This window comes from Orcinus orca, chromosome 4, assembly GCF_937001465.1.
Source record: "Orcinus orca chromosome 4, mOrcOrc1.1, whole genome shotgun sequence".
Classification (NCBI taxonomy): domain Eukaryota; kingdom Metazoa; phylum Chordata; class Mammalia; order Artiodactyla; family Delphinidae; genus Orcinus; species Orcinus orca.
Window position 1 is genome coordinate 101,730,437 of NC_064562.1, and position 24,220 is coordinate 101,754,656.

The following is a 24,220-nucleotide window of genomic DNA, read 5'->3' on the forward strand; positions in this document are numbered from 1 at the left end:
ATATTTATGTAAATCTTCAAAATTTGAAGTGCATTTTACACATATAACACACCTCAATTTTAAGTGCTCAATAGACAAATATAGCTAGTAGCTACCATACTGTACAATGGATTTCTAGATTTTTGGGGGTACTAATAAAACACAGAAGCATACTATATTTGCTTTTAAATATTCATATTAAAAGAAATACAGAGAGAAAGATATCTTCTGTTTTTCAACATTCAAGTTCACCTATTATACTGATAGAATTCTAAGTTCTTTTAACATAAGTTTTACTTTTTAACAAAGTTATTATTTTTTTATTACAAAATATTTGGAATTCCACTAAAATTTAAGACTCAATAAGAATTCCATTGAAGTATAAATTATACAGCCATGCGTGATTACTTTGTTTGGCACAGTGATAATGATAATATTTCACACATCTGAGCATTTACTATCTGATGATGAGATAAAAAGATTAAAATAACTTGTAATTCTAGGAATTATTATGCAATCAAATACATTCAAATCGGCTGTCAAATATCTGCATAAGCTTACTTAATACCTCTCTGTCTATATATTATACACAATTGCAACAGATCCTTCTCTTGAAGGTATTTTTAATAATTAAAAAATATGAATTTTTGCTATTTTTCCATATTTAAATATTTTTTAAATTGTGATATAATAAGAAATATATTTGGTCTTTATCCCTGGTTCCTAGAACAGAGCTCTTAAAAGTCTTAGAATTTCCTCAGTGATAGTGTCCTTTCCTCCTTTAATCACCCCTGAGTTCATGCTAATGAGATGACTAAGGGAGGGGCCCCTAAATAGCCTCAGGATGGGGCTGATCATGAGAAAGACCAAGTGATCAGAGAACCGGAAATTTCAGTCCCAGCTACCTGACCTCTGGGAAAACTGAGCTCTGTAAAAACTCTTGAACTTAGAGATTCAGAAAGCTTCCAGGTTGGTGAATATATCAAGGTGTGGGAGGTGCTGGGAGGGCGGCATGCCCAGAGAGGGCATGGAAGCTCCATGCGCCTTCTACCATACCTTGTCCTATAGATATACAGCACTTGGCTGTTCCAGAGTTATATCCTTTTTAATAAACCAGTAAACATAAGTAAAGTGTTCTCCTGAGTTCTGTGAGCCATTCCAGCAAATTTTCCTTTTTTTTAACTGAAGTACAGTTGATGTACAATATTATATAAGTTACAGGTGTACAATATGGTGATTTGTAAAGGTTATACTCTATAATTAGTATGAAATATTGGCTATATTCCCTGTGTTGTACAGTAGCTTATTTATTTTATATATAATAGCTTGTACCTCTTAATCTCCTACCCCTATATTGCCCCTCCCCTCTTCCCTCTCCCCACTGGTAACCACTAGTTTGTTCTCTATATCTGTGAGTCTGCTTCTTTTTTGTATTATTCACTAGTTTATTTTTTAGATTCCACATATAAGTGCTATCAAACAGTATTTTTCTTTCTCTGTCTGGCTTATTTCACTTAGCCTAACACCCCTCCAAGTCTATCCATGTTGCTACAAATGGCAAAATTTCATTCTTTTTATGGCTGAGTAGTATTCCACTGTATTTATGTACCACATCTTCTTTACCCACTCATCTGCTGATGGATGCTTAGGTTGCTTCCATATCTTGGCAATTGTAAACAATGCTGCTATGAACACTGGGGTGCATGTATCTTTTTGAATTCGTGTTTTTTTGTTTTTTTCAGATACATACCCAGCAAATGTTCAAACCTGAGGAAGGAGCCATGGGAACCCCAGATTTATCGCCAGTCAGTCAGAAGTTCAAAAACATAACCAGAGACTTGTGACTGGGATCTGAGGTAAGGGCAGTATTATGAGACTGAGCCCTTTAACTTGTGGGATCAGGGAGAGAGCGTCAGAATTGAATTGAATTGTTGGAAATGCAGTTGGTGTTGGAAAACTGAAGAACTGGTTGGTGTCAGAAAACACCCCAGAGTAGTAATATTTATAACTTGATATATCAATTAATAACAAAAGTAATTTTATTAAGTAGATTTTTAATATAAAGAATCTAGCCTTATTCTAGGCTCAGAATTAACCAATCTTAATAAGTTAATTTGTAACTTCTGAAATGTGGCTACCTAAAACTATTCCAGCTTTAAAAAGTGAAAGTGCACACCACTCTTTTCAAACATTTTATAATACTAAAACTCTTCAAATTAACCATATTCGCCTGCCAATGCAGGGGACACGCGTTCGAGCCCTGGTCCAGGAAGATCCCACATGCCGCGGAGCAACTAAACCCGTGCACCACAACTACTGAGCCTGCGCTCTAGAGCCCACAAGCTACAACTGCTGAAGCCCGTGTGCCTAGAGCCCGTGCTCCACAACAAGAGAAGTCACAGCAATGAGAAGCCCCTGCGCTGCAACAAAGAGTAGCTCCCACTCGCCGCAACTAGAGAAAGCCTGCGTGCAGCAACAAAGACCCACCACAGCCAAAAAAAATAAATTATAAAAAAAAAATAATAATCCCTCTGAATTAATATATTTCTTAACCTAAAACAATCTAAGCAATGATTAGTTCCTCAGAAATACCAAAATCAAAGGAAACCTTAGCACCATCAGTGTAATAACTTAAAATTATAACCTTTCAACACAGTACAAGAATTAGTGTTGTAAATTATCTCCAATCTAATTGATGGACAGAATTATGAAACTGCACAGAGTACTCATCTACTAAAGACTGCACTCTCTCTGAGTTGACATGGAATTTGATCAAACTAATACTGTAAATGACTAAGAAAATGTACAACAATAATTTCAGGAAATCTGTTTAGTCTAGAGAATAATTTCCTCTACAAAGAGCATCAAATATATGAACATAAAATTCTATTGACTCCATAATTCATATAGATAGTAATAATTTATGGAATAAATGGAATTTATGTTAGAATATTTGATAATCAAAATCTTAAGCAACTATATTAGCAACTAAGTAAACAATTTAGACAATCTTGGGAGGATTAGAAAGAACAATTCATCACTAATAATTCAGAGTATTACTTCTAAAAAGTAGTTTTATAGCTTGATTTTATTGTGTGTATGTGTGTGTTTGTACTGGAAGAAAGAGAAGGAATGGTGATGATTTTGAGAGAATGAATTACTCAGTATAATAAAGTGACCCTCAATAAATGACAACTACTTTGTTATATTCCAGCAAGTAAAATTCCTAATAATCATCAACTTCATTTCATTTACTCTACTTTACGACCAACAGAATATATTTACATACTTCAAATACTTTTTAAGTTGGAAACAATGTAAAATAGGACTATCCTGTCATCTGTAGTTCCAAAAATGAAAGAAATAAATTTGACTACTTTGAACTGAAAGCCATGATTTTGGTATTAATAGAACTGAACTCTAATTAAAATGATTTAACCACAATGAGAAGAGATTATCTCTCAGTAAGCATGAATCAGCTGATGCAGAGATAGTAAAAAAAAAAAAAAAAGACTAAAGAGTTAATATCTGATCTAATAAGTACTAAGAAATCACTGTTAAATTTCTTAGCTAGAGAAAGACACTCTCAAAAGTGATATGCATGATGATTAGAGAGGAAAAAATTAGAGGTAATAATCTAGGCATAAGATAATAAATACCTAGATTAAAATGGAATAAGTAAATAACTAAAACAGGTAAATGAAAAAGGACTAAATTCTAAGAACACAAAATTTTATTTATAGCAGGGGTTGGCACACTACAGACTGATGGCTGTCTTTGCAAACAAAGTTTTATTGGAACACAGCCATGACCATTAGTTCATATACTGTCTATGGCTGCTGGGCACTACAATGGGAGAGTTAAGTAGATCCAACAGAGATCATGCAGCTCACACAAATCTAAACTATTTGCTAGCTGGCCTATATTCGTTTCCTATGGCTGCTGTAACAAAGTACCGTAAACTGAGTGGCTTAAAATAACAGAAATTTATTCTTTCACGGTCTGGAGGCTATAAATCTAAATAAAGTGTCAGCAGGGCCATGCTCTCTGAAAGGCTCTAAGGGAGAATCTGTTTCATGCCTTTCTCTTGGCTTTTGGTGTCACCAGCAATCCTTGTCATTCCTTGACTTGTAGCTGCATAACTCCAATCTCTGCATCCACTGTCACATGATCATCTTCTCCCCTGTGTCTGTCTGTCCACATGGTGTTCTCCTCTCTTACAAGGACACCAGTCATATTGGATTAAGAGCCCATGTTACTCCAATATACACTCCTCTTAAATAACTACATCTGAAATGAACCTATTTCCAAATAAGGTCACATTATGAGGTACTGGGGGTTAGGACTTCAAAATATTTTTTTGGAGGGGGGACATATTTCAACGCATAATTTGGCCCTTTACAGAAAAAGTCTGCCAACTCCTAATTTAAAAGAGTAAAAACTGGTACTTCCTTAGTGGCACAGCAGTTAAGAATCCACCTGCCAACGCAAGGGACACAGTTCAAGCCCTGGTCCAGGAAGATACCACATGCCACAGAGCAACGAAGTCCATGCACCACAACCACTAAGCCTGCGCTCTAGAGCCCGTGAGCCGCGAGCCACAACTACTGAGCCCATGTGCCATAACTACTGAAGCCCGCGCACCTAGAGCCCGTGCTCTGCAACAACAGAAGCCACCGCAATGAGAAGCCCGTGCACTGCAATGAAGAGTAGCCCCCACTCGCCACAACTAGAGAAAGCCTGCACATAGCAACAAAGACCCAAAGCAGCCAAAAATTTAAAATAAATAAAATAAACTTTAAAAAAATTAAATAAAAGAGTAAAAACTGAGGAGAAGTAGGTCCACAATTGCCATTGAACAGTGAGGGATTTCAAAGAGAGATCTGGGATTTTGCTTTAGATAAACTAAGCTGAAAACAAGAGCCCTCAAAAGATGTCAGGCAGAAAGCAATATATATACGTCAGAATCTGGACTGGCTTAGAGATGGAGGCATCAGGAGTAACCTAAAAGTGGATGAGCATTCTCAAGGTAAATGTTTTATACAGCAGGTCAAAAATCGATCTCTAGAGAATGTTTCTGTTACATAACAATGTGATTAGACAAAAATGTGATGAGAGGATGTCACTGTTATACAACATTAGATAATAATGTAGAAAATAGTGTAATTTAGTATTACGTAAACTAAAAGAGAAGCATCTCAACAGTGACAAATACAACAAAAAGAGTGAAAAGAACTAAAAAATGACTGGGGAATTTGGTTAGAATGAGACCAGAGTCAAATAAAGAAAACAACCTCTAAGAAGAAAACTAAAAGGGACAATAGACAGGGGTAAGATGAGAATGCTTAAGAAATAAAGTACTATTTATTTGTACGGTGAGTACAGTAGATTAGGACATTGGTGACCCCCAGTAAACCACATCTCCTGGTATTCATATCCTTGTATAATCCTTTCCAACACAGACTCTGAGTTCAGCCAAATAACTTGCTTTAAGACAATTTGATATTAACAGGCATTGGCAAGCAGGGGCATGATAAGCACTTTCACATGGGAACTTGTTCTCTTGCAACACTGCCACCTGGAAGCTGGCTGCCATGCTGTAAGGAAGCTTGAGCTAGACTCCTGAATGATGAGAGACTGGATGGAGAGAGACTCTGATGGAAAAGAGGTCATCTGAGATATTCCAGCCCAGCAGAGCTGGCAACTGAATGCAACTGCCACAGTGACCTCAGGCCATAACTACGGGAACAGAAAAAGTGCTCAGCAAAGCCCAGTCAACCCAGAGAATCAGGAGAAATAACAAAATGTTGTTTTAGGCCACTAAATTTTGTGGTGGTTTGTAAAGCAGCAATAGATAACTGACATAGTCAGAATAGGATATATGTTTGAGAAACCCAAGTACACAGAGTGGGAATTCTTATAAAACTGAGAAGACCTGTATAGATGTGAAAAAAAAGAAAAACCATGTAAATACAAAGGGTAAAATTAAAATGTAAAGAGAAAAACTAAAGATGATGAAGATGAAGGAGTTGAGTCATACAAGGAATAATGGGAAAATTTAAGACTAAAAACTTGGTCATTCTGTTTTAAGAGAATACCAGGGAAAAAGGGTTTCCACCTACTTCATCACTTTCATCTACTTCAATTCCACCATCTTTGTCATCATCCATTTGTTTATGTATTGTTTGAAGAGCTTCCAGACTAAATCTATCTTCTTCTGTGAAGCATGGTGGACTCAGTGACATGCAGGGATCTGAAATAGAACAAAGGGCAATTACTAACTTGCAATCCCCAAACACAAGCTATAGTCAAGAGAATGTAATTTAAAACAAAACCAACAAATTAAATTTCAGACTAAGTCAAACTAAGAGGCTTTAAGAAGTCTAGTAGGGTATTCTTCACATCAAAAGTATAATATATGAACACACTGACTAAAAATAAATAATTCAATTTAATTGATATTAGTCAACTAAAACCAGTACTAAATTCAGGTTGTCTACATTCTTCTTATCCAGATCATTATATTTATAAATTATTCCTCCCCCAAAACAGATAAACTCTCTCCTTTAAAAAAAGGAAAAAAAAACTAAACATCACAGAGTACAAGGTGCTATTTTTATATAGTCCAGTTTAAAATGTAAGTCCTAGGGAAACATCACAAAGAATACAAGAAAAAGAAATGAAGACTATTCACATGATCCTTAGACATTTTTTAATCATTTTTCTATCTAACAGAATCCAAGAGTCCACCATATGACTTTTTAAAATAAAATGTATAACTTCTTAGATTCAACAAGGAAAAACTGAATTTTTAAAAATCTTGTTCTTCATGTTTTTCTTAACATATGTTTATTGGCTAAACCTTTTCCTATGGAAAATGAGTGAATCCTCACATCTAGGTTGTCAAAACTAACAATTTAAAGAGAATGTGGGGCTTTTCATGGCTTAAAATGAGATTAGTAAAAATTACCTCCTGTTGACTCAATTAGTAAACAGTCTACATACCAAAATGGAAAAGTACTGCCAAAACTTCACTCACACCCAATCTGGCTGACTGCTGGATTGACAAATTCCAGGAACTGACTTCTACCAGGTCACTAAAATAATATCCTTTTAAAACATCATCAGATCCACATGTATTTCTAGGAACAGTATGGTCTTAAAGTTTAAAGTGGTTATTAGCATAACAGAAGGGTTAGCCACAGTATGGCCATCTCCTCAACAATAGTTAAAAATCTAGTTTATCATCTGGTCCTGTTATGAATTAACTGACTGTGGACAAATCACTTGTCCTTGTATCTTAGTTACCTCTCTAAAATAAAGCAAGTAGACTAGATGTTTACTAAGCTCTATTGCAGCCATAACGGCCTAAGAATATCTAATTCTGCATTTAGGAAAAAAAATTACAAGAAAAGAAGCCAGTCCTGGAGACAAACTAATAATTTTCTAAAAAAAAAACAATTTAAGCCTATATTACCTGCATGTTCTACTTATAGAACATTTTGGCAATTTAACATTTAATAGTTTTAAGTTTTTAATCTGAAACTTAATTTTGATTCCTTTAATCTTAGAAGGGAAGGAAACAGAAAAGGAAACTCTCTAAAAATGAAATTATAAGTTATGTGACATAAATATGTGTATAAATATTCAAAACTCTGATTAAGATTTGCTAAAATCTAAGAACTTACAGGCATAATGGTCAATTACGATCCCTAATTCACAAGACATCCAGAACCCTCATATGCCCACAAGTTATTCTGAATGGATGCAAAATAAAATATAAGCTCTCAGGTATCACAACAATACATGGTGTGAAGAAGATGTGTATATAACATGCTACTGCCTCCAGACATATTTTTAACACGTATTTATTTTGCTAACAAACATATGAAGTGAAAGTTATTACAACTAGTACAATAAGGAAAGTCTCAGCATCACTCACTCTGATTAAATAGGCTTTGTTGTCAAACTCTCTAAGCGAAGTCAACAGTGAGGACGGCAGAAACATTAAAAAGCTTAAGCTTTTTATACAATATGATTTTATACAATTTTATACATTTATACATTTATGCATTTTATACAATATGATATAAAAGAACTGTACATATAATGAATCAGGTATAATGGTTTCAAAGACAACTGCTAAAATACCAAAATCAGTCTCCTTTGCCAACATCTTACAGACATCTACCTTAGCTACCCAAAATGCACTATGTACTCCATAGCCAGAACAGGTTTCTCATCTAAACAGAATCACTTGTTCATTTAAACATGATATGGAGTGCCTGTCATGTGCCAGGCCCTGTACTTGGTGCTGGACACCCAACTAAGGCAAATTTCCTCCCGTTGGTGCCCTCACCTTGTGTTAAATGCAATGTGGTGTGATATATCTTTCTAGCATTATTATGCTGAGCATTCCTTTCTTTCCTCTGGATCAAGACCAGCACATTCCACTGAGAAAAAAAGGAATCAGCTGAAACAGAGTAAGACTTAACCAAAGTCAGCAATCAACACCATTGTTAAATTCCACCTTGTTTTCCTCTACCCAAAGCCAAACAAACGCTCAATCTGATTCTGCAGAAACAGAGTTACTGAATTAAAATGATTTCACCTAATAAGAAACATCTGATATATTCTAGAAGCCAATGCTCTTTCATGTACATAATGTAATCCCTACAACCCTGTGTGAGGAACATATTATCTCCATTTTTCAGATGAGGAAATGAGACTAATGAGTTACTTTCTTAAGATCACACCCCTAGAAATGACAGACCTGGGATTCACACCAGTCTTCAAGACTCCAATTCATGTTCGAGTGTCAGTATAATGAACATAAATGCGTCAGTGTCACCAGTGTCAGAGAAGAATAAAGGATTGCTATCATAGATACTGCCAGAACCTGGCTGAGAAGCAGAGAGAACCAAGAAGCATAAATGTGTCCCAAGGAAGGGGATCACTAGATACCTCATAAATGACAGACATAATCTGAAATACAGACCTATACTTCTTAGATTACTTCTCCTTTTGAGAATAACGTACCTTTAATTCACACTCCCCTTGAAAAAACCTTTACAATAAGTATACTACCACAGTAACAGACATATGTTGAAAGTTTAAACAAATATAAATATTAGAAGCCAACTAAATAAACTTCTTAATTTGTTACTTATCTAGCAAAATACATAAATGCCAGACTTCAGGTTAGAAGCCAGGTATACAAAGGGTAAAAGCAAAGTTAAATATGGCAAGTACAATGACAGACATGTAATAAATATATAATGGCAGTAAAACTAAGGGAGTAGTCCTGTATAGCAAGAAGATTTGAGGAGAAAGTGATATTTACACATTGATTCTTAAAACATGAGCAAGTGTTCTCTAGGAAGACATGAATGGGCAAGAACATAAGCTGCTAATAGTTATACTAACAAAATAATGATGACAATATCAATTACAGAGTGTCTATAACGTATTACATAAATTTATATATAAATTATATATTTCACTTTGTTTATAAAATAGGCATTATTATTACCATTTGACTAGGTAATTAAGAGAAAAGACTGACAATATCATTGAGGGTCAGACTATAGAGGGATCTACAGATTATTCTAAAGTGACAATAAAAGGGAAAAAGTGTTAATAAATTACTCACTGAAACCCTCTACTTGCAGTTTCCTTGGCCTGCAAAGCTCTTTCTCCCAAGTACACCCACTGTTGGTTCATTCCAGCACAAATGTTTCTCCTCAGAGGTCATCTTATTTCCCTATCTAAAATAGCCTTCTCCTTTTCTATTTGTTATATTTTTCTTCACAGCACTTAATCACAGTGCATATATTATGTATTTACTTTCTTACTGTCCAATCCTCCACTATAATGCAATCATGAGATGAAAGGCTTTGTTCTGATTGTTGCTATTTTCTGAGTGCCTAGAAGTGTCTGGCACATAGTAAGCGCTCAAAAAATATGTTTACTGCATTACTTACCTAACTGGTTTCCAATATAAATGTTTGGAAGAGAAAAACTTTTCACAAAATTACTTGGCTGATTAGAAAATTAAGATGTAGAAAGTGACAGTAAAACCCCTCACCTCTTTATAGTACTAAAGTTAACTCTAAGTGTTAGTAGAAATCTACTAATATTACTCCTGCTCCAATTAAAAGTATTCAGTGGCCCTCAAGAGCCTAAAGTATAAAGTCTATTTTTCCACTGTCAAATACTGCTGTTTAAATACTTAATGAACAAAATATACAACACATTATAAAAAAATAATGGAGGGGAACTTTAAAATATTTAAGATTCAAGGCCCTTATACTTTAGCAGCAAAGATAAAATTTCATGAAGGCAAGGACTAAGCTTGTTTTATTCATGACTATATATTATTACTATTATTATATATGTTATAATATATGTACATTATTATTATACAGTACTACTCCTAATAAATAATTATGGCTGACTGGCTTTTACATGCAAGCAATTGCATTTTTGGTGGTATTAGGAAAGAGAAATTGGATTTTAATAAGTGGGGTTAGAAAAAGAGAAAACAAGAACAAACCCAAAGAGGAAATAAGACGATATCTGGGACCCACAAAGAGCAGTCTGGCTAGCAGACTGGCTCTCTACTGAGAGTGCTACTCAGGGCTCCTCGCTGCTCACCTCTCCTCCATCTGCTGCTGTAGGCCTTCAGCGGAGGGCTGGGGAGGCCAGTCCCACATAACAAGGAACTGTCCTCTGCCAGCTAACAGTACTGCCCAGAGGGAGGAAGAAAACACTAGCAAGCATGGGTGGAGGAGCAGTAGGATGTGAATCTGGAAAGATGGCTTGGGGTTATCCGTCAGTGAACAGCAATGAACCAAGAAAGAAGAGACTAAAAGAAGCCACTGATCATTTTTAAGTGAACTGTGACTTGATGGCAAATATAACAGAAATCACAACTTATATTTTGTGTAGTGCTTTCAAGTTCAAAAAATGTTTTCCCATATAGTCAGTTTTATTTTAATCTAGAGAAAAAACTATAGTCTCAGTTTACATGCTTGTTACCAGTGAATGCCTATTCCAACAGTACAGGCAGGAAGTCACAACATAAACTACAACCACAGCAGTGAGGATAGATGGAAGAGGTCAGACTGAAGTGACAACTGAGTGTACTGAGAGAAAGGAGACAAATATGACTGACATTTTTAGAATGAACTAATAAAAGTCTAGGTAAAACAAAGGTAACTTCTATTTGGATGAGTGAAACCAAACAACACAGAGTTACAAACTGCGCCAAATGTGATTCCATTAAGCCTTTACTAGAGGCACAAATATTTATGCCATATTCTATATTTTGTTGTCCCAGTCAATTGATATAGGCAAGGAATATAGTTCAGAAATGTAAGAAAATAAGAGCTTAAGAAATAAATGAAACTGAAAAAGTAAATCCAGTCTTTAAAGCTAGTTTCCCTCCTATAATACCTTTGAGGTCAGCAAATTTCATGCAGAAGACAACTAAGAAGGAGAGCCAGCCGACTTTTCATCACAAACCAATGACTGTAGCCCATTAACAATGTGCAACATCATATACTGCCAAGAACATGGCTTACCACGCTGGCAACTTTTATGAGTCTCATGATTAGGATTTTCTTAATTACTACCACTGAGAGAAAAATTTTAAATAAATATTGTTCATACTTGGTGCTTCCACTAATAGTTCAAGCATTTATCAAATCAAACACTTCAATCTGAATATTTTGAGAGCAAATCTTCTCTAAAATCTTCAGAGATAACCGTTTGGTGTCATTTTTCAATAAACCAACAATCTGATTCAAACTCAAAAAGAAAGTGAATAATGTCTTCTTTCTTTTTTGATATCCTCTTTAAGGCAGAGTCTGCCTTATTTCTCTTACTATCCCAATGTCTAGCATATCACCAACACCTGGCATACAGGAGGATTAATGGATGTTTCTCAAAAAGTCTAATAAATAAATAATAAAGGCTGCCACATACTTTTTTAAAGAGAAGTTTCAACCCATAATCTATTATATTTCCTGGTATATGGTACCAGGAAATATAATTTCATAGATATTCAAACTATGCTAATATTTACTGAAAGTATATTACATGCCAGAACAACAAATGAGAAAAGGAAAATTGTAACTCGTATACACAACGCTATACCAGGAGGCTATAAAAATGCAGGTGGATTCTGAATCTCACATGTTTAACTCAGATTTTTGAAAAGTTCAACAAAGGAGACAGACCTCACCAACAACAGGGCTGAGAAACCACTGCTGATATATCAAATTATGGCTTAAGTATTATACTGAAAAGAAAATAAAGAGCCTTTATTTTGAAACCCTTTCTGATTAATGACTGCCTCTTGGAGCTCTGAATCACTGACTTCGTTTACAAAGTCCTCATTAATTAGTCTGACTCTTGTAAAAAGAAAGAACTTTCCCCTCATCTGTTAGCTAAAAATTTCCCTTAAAAATTGCTAAGTTCAATTATACCTTCCAAATGTTTTAAACAGACTATCTGAAACAAACTCAGTTACTTAGGTCCTTTCCCATTTTCCAGGGATATTTTTCAACTTACCATCTTCTGATTATTTCACTCCCACTTATTCCCCCACCCTCACAAAGCATCTTGTCCTTGCCACCTCAAAAAGTTCCCACTAATCTTCTCAAAGAGCCTCTCTAAAGGTAGGAGACAAGGTGATGCCTCTGCCTCAAAACTATCTTAATATGCAATTCATTTACCAACACATTCCTCAACCCCAAAATATCTACACTTACATTTGTGGTTAACCAATATGTTCATTTAATGTATGTAAATAAATGAGAAATATTTATGCAGCTGTATTTATCTCTAGATTCATTGACAGCTGCCTAATTTTTCCCACTGTGTTTTATACTATAACTTCCTAGAAAGCAATACTATATCTGAGTATAACTTTGCTGTATCTGTCATATGCAGGAAAATATTGTTGACTAGGTGCAAAAAACAAAAGTAAACAGATGCATGCATACACTTATTTACTGACTCCTAATTTCCCAGGATGCTATAAACACTAACTATTTATTTATCTATTTATTTATTTATGGCTGCATTGGGTCTTCATTGCTGTGAACGGGCTTTCTCTAGTAGCAGCGAGTGGGGGCTACTCTTTGTTGCGGTACGTGGGCTTCTCATTGCGGTGGTTTCTCTTGTTGCAGAGCACAGGCTCTAGGCACGTGGGCTTCAGTAATTGTGGCACGTGGGCTCAGTAGTTGTGTCTTGCAAGCTCTAGAGCACAGGCTCAGTAGTTGTGGCATGCAGCCTTAGTTGCTCCATGGCATGTGGGATCTTCCCAGCCCAGGGCTCGAACCCATGTCCCCTCATTGGCAGGCGGATTCTTAACCACTGCGCCACCAGGGAAGCCCTAAACTCTAACATTTTGATTAGCAACATTATGTGCACAGAGTAGTGAAATAGCTTTGCTTATTTTTATTTGTTTTGGAGGGAAGAAAATGATAATTCAAAGTTACAACCAGAACACTGTGCATGTACTTAATGGCACTGAATTATATACTTAAAATGGTTTAAATGGTAAATTTTATGTTATATATATTTTACCACAATTTTTTAAAAAGCTATAAGCAAAACATAAGCTATGGAGAACAAAGGCCATTAAAACCATTCTACCTATATCAACACCTCAGGAAATAAAGAGAACGTTGCTGTTACTGACAGGCATTGATCCAACTGTTTCACTTCTCTGTTTCACTTCTCTCTCAGTGCGAGAACTTAACAACAGTCAAAAATAAAATCACTATCCCAATTTTTCAGATGAGAAATGTTGAGCACTCTGTAGGAGGAAAAAGAACTTTTAATTCATTCTCATTCTGCCTCTTATTATATAACCTCAGGAAAGTTATTTAACTTATTTGCCTTAACTTCTTCATCTGTAAAATGGGAATAATAGTAAATTTGCGGGCTTCCCTGGTGGCGCAGTGGTTGAGAGTCTGCCTGCTGATGCAGGGGACATGGGTTCGTGCCCCGATCCAGGAAGATCCCACGTGCCGCAGAGCAGCTAGGCCCATGAGCCATGGCCGCTGAGCCTGCGCGTCCGGAGCTTGTGCTCCGCAACGGAAGAGGCCACAACAGTGAGGCCCGTGTACCACAAAAAAAAAAAAAAAAAGAATCTACCTGCCAATGCAGGGACACAGGTTCGATCCCTACTCCAGGAAGATCCCACATGCCGCGGAGTAAGTAAGCCCGTGCGCCACAACTACTGAGCCTGTGCTCTAGAGCCTGCAAGCCACAACTACTGAGCCCACGTGCCACAACTACTGAAGCCCACGTGCCTAGAGCCCGTGCTCCGCAGCAAGAGAAGCCACTGCAATGAGAAGCCCGCGCACCAAAACAAAGAGTAGCCCCCGCTCGCTGCAACTGGAGAAAGCCCGTGCACAGCAACGAAGACCCAACGCAGCCAAAAATAAATAAATAAAAAATAAATTAATTTAAAAAAAAATACACTCCAGCCAAAACAATCTTGAGAAAGAACAGAGCTGGAGGAATCACGCTTCCTGACTTCAGACTATACTACAAAGCTACAGTAATCAAAACAATGGGGTAATGGAACAAAAACAGACAAAGATCAATGGAACATAATAGAGATCCCAGAAATAAACCCACACACTTATGGTCAATTGATCTATAAGAAACAAAGTAAGAATATACAATGCAGAAGACAGTCTCTCCAATAAGTGGTTCTGGGAAAACTGGACAGCTACATGTAAAGGAATGAAATTAGAACATTCTCTAAGCCATATACAAAAATAAACTCAAAATGGACTAAACACCCAAATGTAAGACCAGATACTATAAAACTCCTAGAGGAAAACATAGGTGGAACACTCTTTTACATATATCACAGCAATATTTTTTTGGCTCTGCCTCCTAAAGTAAAGGAAATAAAAGCAAAAATAATCAAATGGGACCTACCTAAACTTAAAAGCTTTTGCACAACAAGGGAAACCATCAACAAAAAGACAACCTGATGAATGGGAGAAAATATTTGCAAATGATATGACCGATAAGGGATTAATATCCAACATATATAAATAGCTCATATAACTCAACATCAAAAAACAAACCACTTGGGCTTCCCTGGTGGCGCAGTGATTAAGAATCCACCTGCCAATGCAGGGGATACGGGTTCGAGCCCTGGTCAAGGAATACCCCACATGCCATGAAGCAACTAAGCCCATGTGCCACAACTGCTGAGCCTGCGCTCTAGAGCCCGTGAGCCACAACTACTGAGTGTGCGTGCCACAATTACTGAAGCCTGCCACCTAGAGCCCATGCTCCACAACAAAAGAAGCCACTGCAATGGGAAGCCCACATACCACAACGAAGAGCAGCCCTCGCTCACTGCAACTAGAGAAAGCCCGCACGCAGCAACGAAAACCCAAAGCAGCCAAAAATCAATAAAATTTTTTTAAAAAGGTGATTTTTAAAAAAAACTCAATTAAAAAATGTGCAGAATGACTGAATAGACATTTTTCCAAAGAGGAAATGCAGATAGCCAAAGGGCACATGAAAAAAATTCTCACCATCAGTAATCATCAGAGAAATGCAAATCAAATCCACGAGATTATCATCTCACACTTGTGAGAATGGCTATCATCAAAAAGAACACAAATAAAAAATGTTGGCGAGGATATGGAGAAAAGGGAACCCTTGTACACTGTTGGTGGGAATGTAAATTGGTGCAGCCACTGTGGAAAACAGTACAGAGGTTTCTCAAAACACTAAAAACAGAACTATCATTTGGCCCAGCAATTCCACTCCTGGGTATATATCCAAAAAAAAAAAATCAGAACACTAATTCAAAAAGATGCATGCACTCCAATGTTCATAGCAGTATTATTTACAATCATCAAGATATGGAAGCAACCAAAGTGTCCACCAACAGATGAATGGATAAAGAAAATGTGGTATATAAATAAAAAGGAATACTACTCAGCTATAAAAAAAAGAATGAAATTTTGCCATTTGCAGCAACATGAATAGATTTGGAAGGTATTATGCTGAGTGAAATCAGTGAGACAGAGAATGACAAATACTGTATGCTATCACTTATTTGCGGAATCTAAAAAATAAAACAAGCTAGTGAATATAACAAGACAGACAGACTCAGATATAAAGTCTGCTCTATAGTGCCTGGGCGGGGTGGGGGCAATATATGGGTGGGGAAGTGAGAACTACAAACTACTGGGTGTAAGATAGGTTCAAGGATGTACTGTGCAACACAGGAAACACAGCTAATATTTTATAATAATAGTAAATGGAAAGTAACCTTTAAAAATTGTATAAAAGGGACTTCCCTGGTGGCACTGTGGTTAAGAATCCGCCTGCCAATGCAGGGGACACGGGTTCAATCCCTGGTCCAGGAAGATCCCACATGCCGTGGAGCAACTAAGGCCATGCACCACAACTACTGAGCCTGCACTCTAGAGCCCGCGAGCCACAACTACTGAAGCCCACGTACTACAACTACTGAAGCCTGTGCATCTAGAGCCCATGCTCTGCAACAAGAGAAGCCACCGCAATGAGAAGCCCATGCACCGCAATGAAGAGTATCCCCTGCTCGCCACAACTAGAGAAAGCCCACAAGCAGCAATGAAGACCCAATGCAGCCAAAAATAAAATAATTTTTTTTAAAAAAGGAATTATGAAGATGGTTGACAGAGATCTGTGCCGCTTTCTTATTTACTATCAGTTATGTGTCCTATTTTCTATCTTTTCATAATTTTATACCCATCTCAATTAACATCAATCTATATCAGGTATTTTAATAAATACTATCAACAAGTTATTAAGTAAATAAGTAAACAGTACTTAAAGCATAAAAAGAAATGAATGCATTGAAATATTTTACAGAAGTCAAGTATGTGTGTGGGTGTGTGGGTGTCAAATTGTCGGAGCTAGCAAGACTTCATGGAAATTAAATATTCAAGGAGCCACTCTGGTTATGCCACAAATTCAAGCATTTAGCAGAACTCACTAGCAACAACAGACTCATGGATACATGGGTGGGATGGTGTGAGATTTGTGTTTCCTATAGAATATTCAGGTAGCTGCAGAGTGTGGATTCGAGGACAACAGACTGAAGGCAGAGAGACAAGTTATTTTATTATGCCAAGCCACAAGGTCCGAACTAAGATTGTGCTAATAAGGTGATATAGAATGGGGCAGATTACAAAAATATTTACAAGGTAAGTTTTACTAATTTCTAGAACTCTCATTCATTCCACTATAGTATGCAGTCTCCATCAAATAGATATGCTATCAATCAGAAAAAGACCTCATTGATTATCAAGCATAAATATAACTATGCATCATTTTCCTTTGTGTTTCATAATTTTAGAGAAAGATATATAAACTAAATCTCTGAATGATTAGATACTAAAAACTAAATTCATATTATTATGAGTTTGGCCCAATTAGCAATAGGAAGACTGTTCTTACAGACAATCCAAGAAAACTCCACCTACCACATGACGGATGGGAACATTGCAACAGGTCTCTTCCGTTTCAGGATATGAGGAAAGGACAAGATACAGGGTGGCATCAAATAGGTAGAATCTGGCCTAGAAGGACATGATATCAAAGAGACTGACAATTACAGCATTCTTCCTGCCTACAGAACTCAATCAGAAATTTCTAAGAAATGATTTATAATGATCTAAAATGGAATGAAAGAAGTCATTCATAAAATAGTACTGATCATTTTAAGTAATGTTAGCTTTGCTTCCTGAAATGATGTGACTAGTCTTATTTACACTATTACCATAATCCAGGCATAAATTTAGCTTCCATCCAAAGAAAGAGCTTTGTCACTAAAAGACATGATTTCTATCCTAAATGTAGCTATACCCTTAACAATTAAGAGCAAAGCTCTTTGCAGATCAGCAACCTGAAGATGATCAGAACTGGGTCAGTTTTCTAAATGCAAACTTTTAGCTCTCTTTCTGATGGGGTGGGGTGGGTGGGGGGTGGAAGAAGTGAGAACAACATTTGTATGTTGTCTGACTATTAAAAGCTCAAATCCAGTTCCCTCCTCTCCTCCTCTCCACCGCTGCCATCAGAGATAACCTCATCACTTCCCCCACAGCTTTCCTGTAATGGTCTCCCCATCTCTAGTACTACCATGCTACAAATGTATCCCCTTTTACGGCCACCATATCTTTAGAATATGAAGATGGTCACATCACCCCTCCTGCTGAAGTCCTTCAGTACTTCCCAATCCCCCAAAGAATAAAGCCCATTCAACCCAGCATGAAATACAAAGCACATTCTGATCCCTGAAGAATCACTTCACTAGTGATTAACCCCCTCTATAAAGCCTTCCTGACTGCTTAACAGATATTTCCTATTCTCCACTTTCACAGCATTTTATGCATAACTATTATAATCACATGTAACTGTCTACCTATCAGCTCATATATTCCCTAAATAATCATAATACCATCAACTCTGGCAACAGACATGAGCTCTAATCTCAATTTCACTGCAGTAACCATGTAACCTTCAGCAAACCTCTTAACATCTTTGGTTCTTAACGTCCTCACCTGCAAAATTAGCATAAAATATTCACCCTCATAACTTCTTATGAGTAGCATTGAAAAATATAAGTAAAAAATAATACATGGTTTTGGTAAACCTGGAGAACTATAGTGCAGCTAACAACACCCATAAAACCTAAAAAGAAACTAACATGTATTATACAAAGGAACTAAACCTTCTCTATGGAAGGTATATGCCCTACTTTTGTGATGAGGATATATGTAATGAGTTTTATTTAAGTAAAATGTCCTGCTTTTCAGAGCAAAGAAGTAACAAGCCATGTTAAATGTGACCTTCAACTTTAAATCAACAAAATTACAATTAATTTTATATAAATGCTTATTAAATCTTCAGAGAAATTAGTATTCAAACAAAAACAACACAGCCTCAGTTCCTAGAAACTTTATTTAAAATAACTACTGACAAATCTAGCATGTAACAGCATTACCTTTAAAAATATGCAAGCGTGATGAAAATGACTTAAGTAAAATTTTTAAAAATTCATTTAAAATATGGGACACATATTTTCTACAAAGACATTTGGTATTTTAAAGTTGCCTCAGCAAACCTGGCCTCCTCCCTTTTAATATGTCCTTTTAATATGTCCCTGTGTGTCTCATCATTTCATAAGGAATAAACTTCCTGGGAAAGGAAGGGTAAGAAAGGAAGGAAAGAGGAAATTCTTAAATGAGAGCAGACAACAGGAACTGGAGATAGGGATTAGCAACTGAAATATGTGCTGTTCTAACGAAGAAGAAGGGGGAGAGAAGGCTAAGCTGGAGCGAAGGAGAGCAGCAGTCTGGGGTCTCCAGTTACAGCAGCAGTGAGAGAGAGGGAGGTAAAAGCCCGTCCCGGGGATAAGACACCACAAATACAAGACAATATATTTAAACCTATTACAGTACAGTACAGTACTATATAGCCGATTGTGTTAGTTGGGTACCTAGGTTAACTTTGTTGGACTTCCGAACAGAACTCTTGGACAGAACTCATTCGTATGTAGGGGACTTACTGTATACTGAATCTTCAAAGCTCAAATAAAAACAACCCTTCCCACTATGAGTATGAACTTAAATCTGAAGGAAACAATTTTCTTCAAGACTATATTTAGTGACAATAAGGAATTAAGCAGACAAATTAGATTTCAAGGAACTAACTCTTACAAATACAATTGGTTTGAAAGTTTTCATGTTAAATATAAGGTAAAATTTTACTAAAATTATACTGAAGTAATTTTTTTTAAGTAAAATTTCAACTGAATTTCAAGTACAAAGTTATGCAGCAACTACACAGAGCCTTACTTCTTACTGCATTACATGAATTTTAATCCCTGAAAAGTATAACAAGGTTCTCTTTGTTTAAACTCTGGTGGAAAAAAAAAAAAACCAATAACTACTTTGACAGCACTTTTAATTACTGGTAACTTAAGAAACTAAAGTCTTAAAATTCCTTTTTCTCCCTAATATCACATGTACTTTTCTACCTAACCTCTTGGGAATGACACACTCAACTATGTGCCTAAAGAAGTCAAAGTTTCTCTCAAGCATCCAGTGTTTAATTTGAAGGAAGACAAACTAGGAAAAACAAACGATTTGGAAAACAGGAAGCCTAGGTTGTGCAGACAGCTCTATACATACACTAGTAGCTTCTATTTCCTATAAACCAGAGGGACTCAAACAGATCTCAAAGGTTACTTCTAAGCAAAATCACACAAAGATACCACAAAAAAAGAAAATTACAGGCCAATATCACTGATGAACATAGATGCAAAAACCCTCAACAAAATACTAGCAAACCAAACCCAACAATACATTAAAAGGATCATACACTGTTATCAAGTGGGATTTATCCCAGAGATGCAAGGATTTTTCAATATCTGCAAATAATCAATGTGATACACCACATTAACAAACTGAATAAAAACCACATGATCATCTCAATAGACACAGAAAAGGCTTTTGACAAAATTCAACATTCATTTACACAGAAACTGTCCAGGAAGTAGGCACAGAAGGAACATACCTCACCATAATCAAAGCCATATATGACAAACTCACAGCTAACATCATATTCAATGGTGAAAAGCTGAAAACATTTCCTCTAAGACTGGGAACAAGACAAGGATGCCCACTCTCATCACTTTTATTCAACATAATACTGGAAGTCCCAGCCACAGCAGTCAGACAAGAAAAAGAAATAAAAGGAATCCAAATTAGAAAGAAGTAAAATTGCCTCTGTGTGCAGATGACACGATACTACAAAGAGAAAATCCTAAAGATGCCACCAGAAACTACCAGAGCTCTTCAATGAATTTAGTAAAGTGGCAGGGTACAAAATTAATACACAGAAATCTGTTACATTTCAAAACCCTCACAGAACAGTATAAGAGAAATTAAGGAAACAATTCCATTTACCATCACATCAAAAAAAATAAAATATCTACGAATAAACCTACCTAAGGAATTTGTAAAAGACTTGTACTCAGAAAACTGTAAGACACTGATGAAAGAAATTGAAAACAACACAAACAGAAGGAAAAACATATCGTGTTCATGGACTGAAAGAATTAATGTTGTTGAAATGACAATACTATCCAAGGTAATCTACAGATTCAGTGTAATCCCTATCAAAATAACAAGGGCGGACTTCCCTGGTGGCGCAGTGGTTAAGAATCTGCCTGCCAATGCAGGGGACACAGGTTCAAGTCCTGGTACGGGAAGATCCCACAGGCCACGGAGTCACTAAGACTGTGTGCCAGCACTACTGAGCCTGCACTCTAGAGACCGCGAGCCATAACTACTGAAGCCCACACGCCTAGAGCCTGTGCTCCACAACAAGAGAAGCCACCACAATGAGAAGCCCGTGCACCACAACAAAGAGGAGCCCCTGCTCGCCTCAACTAGAGAAAGCCCACGTGCAGCAACAAAGACCCAACACAGCCAAAAGTAAATTAATTAAATTTTTAAAATAAATAAAAATTTAAAAATAACAAGGGCATTTTTCACAGAACTAGAACAAATAACTTTAAAATCTATGTGGACACACAAAAGACCCCAAATAGCCAAAACAATCTTGAGAAAGAAGAAGAGACCTGGAGAAATCATGCTCCCTTACTCAGACTATACTACAAAGCTACAATAATCAAAACAGTATGGTAATGGCAGAAAAACAGACACATAGCCTATCAGTGGAACAGAATAGAGAGCCCAGAACCCACACACTTATGGTCAATTAATCTACAACAAAGGAGGCAAGAATATACAATGGAGAAAAGACAGTTTCTCCAGTAAATGGTGCTAGGAAAACTAGACAGCTACATGTAAAATAATGAAATTAGAACATTCTCTAACACCATATACAAAAATAAGTTCAAAATGGATTAAAGACCTACGTGTAAGACCAGAAACCATAAAACTCCTAGAAGAAAACACAGGAGGAACACTCTTGACATAAATCAAAGCAATAATTTTTGGCTCTGTCACCTAAAGCAAAAGAAATAGAACCAAAAATAATCAAATGGGACCTAATTAAACTTAAAAGCTTTTGCCCAGCAAGGGAAAGCATTGACAAAACAAAAAGACAACCTACTGAACTGGAGAAAATATTTGCAAATTATATTACCAATAAGTGGTTAATAGTCAAAATGTATGAACAGCTCGTACAACTCAACATCAAAAAAACAAACAACCCAATTGAAAAATGGCAGAAGAACTGAATAGACATTCTTCCAAAGAGGAAATGAAGATGGCCAACAAGCACATGAAAAGATGTTCACCATCATTAATCATCAGAGAAATACAAATTAAAACCATAATGAGTTACCATCTCGCACCTGTCAGAATAGCTATCATTAAAAAGAACAAACAAAATAACAAACATTGATGAGGATGTGAAGAAAAGGGAACCCTCCTACGTTGTTGGTGGGAAAGTAAATTGGAGCAGCCACTGTGGAAAACAGTATGGAGGTTTCTCAAAAAACTAAAAATAGAACTACCATTTGACCCAGCAATTCCACTCCTGTGTAGACATCCAGAAACAAACAAAAAAATGAGAACACTAATTCAAAAAGATACATGCACCCCAATGTTCGTAGCAGCATTATTTACAATTGCCAAGATATGGAAGTAACCTAAGTGTCCATCAACGGATGAAGATTATGGTATATATATTCAATGGAATACTACTCAGCTATATTTTTAAAAGAATGAAATTTTGCCATTTGCAACAACATGGGTGGACTTGGAGAGTATTAAGCTGAGTGAACTTAAGTTGGACAGAGAAAGACAAATACTGTATGTTATCACTTATATGTGGAATCTAAAAAAGACAACAAACTAGTAAATACAACAAAAAAGAAACAAACTCACAGATATAAACAACAAACTAGTGGTTACCAGTGGGGAGAGGAAGGGGGTAAGGGCACAATAGGGGTAGGGGATTAAGAAGTACAAACTATTATGTATAAAATAAATAAGCTATAAGGATATACTGTACAACACAGGGAATATAGATAATATTTTATAATAACTATAAATGGACTATAACCTTTAAAAATTGTGAATCACTATGTTACATACCTATAACTTATGTAATATTGTTTCCTTCCAACCTCTTTCTTTCTTGGAACATTTTATCTATATTCACTACCTTTAAAACCTTTCATTTATATATAGTTTATGGTTATAAAGCACTTCACAGTTTATCCTCATGAAAACTATGTGAAGTAGATATGTGTTTTACAAATGAGGAATTTGAAGCCCAAAAAGTAAGAGATATACTCATGATAGTAACTGGCAGAGCAAGAAGCTGAACTTAGGTATCTAGATCAAAGTCCTCTAAAGATTCCTTAAAGATTCGTTATTTAGAAACCTTACAAACTTAAGAAGCTTAAAACACAAATCTAAACTATAGTAAAGCAATATAGTAGATAACCTATATTTTAATGTAACTGTATTTAATATAAGAGTTACTTACAGACAAAAAGCATGTAGGCAATACCTCAACAAACGGAGACAAAATTGCTCAACTCAAACCATTCAGTAAAAAATATTAATCAAAGAATATGGAATCTAAAAAAAAAAAATCTTAAAAAAAAAGAAACAAATGAACTTATTTACAAAACAAATAGACCCACATATATAGAAAACAAACTTATGGGTATCAAAGGGGAAAGCAGGGAGGAATAAATTAGGAGTCTGAGATTAACATATACACATTACTATACATAAAATAGATAACCATCAAGGACCTACTGTATAGCACAGGGAACTATAATCAGTATTTTGTAATAACCTATAAGGGCAAAGAATCTGGAAAAGTACATATATATATAACATATATATATATATATATATATATATATAAAACAATCACTTTGCTCTACACCTGAAACTAACAAACACTGTAAATCAACCATACTTCAATTTAAATAAATACATACATACATAAATTGAAAACTAAGGACTCCTGTGAACTTTTTTAATTTTTTTAAAGGTTTACAGGATCCTAAAAAAATTAAAAAATGAATTTTTCACTTATAACTCCTAGTTTGTCACCACAGGAAGATACTACTTTTACCTTATATTCTTCAAAGAACTAAAAACTAAACCACCTGGAAATTTTTCCCACAAAGAAAATTCTAAGCCCA

General features: G+C 36.0%; 1 protein-coding gene across 1 annotated transcript in view; it reads right to left on the reverse strand.

The window, feature by feature from the left end:
* STIM2 (stromal interaction molecule 2) overlaps window positions 1-24,220 on the reverse strand; it is a 168,421-nt gene that overhangs the window by 95,969 nt on the left and 48,232 nt on the right. The window contains exon 2 of the mRNA XM_004266218.2: window positions 6,102-6,232. Within this exon, the coding sequence (XP_004266266.1) occupies window positions 6,102-6,232 (131 nt within the window). The remainder of the gene's footprint in view (window positions 1-6,101; window positions 6,233-24,220) is intronic.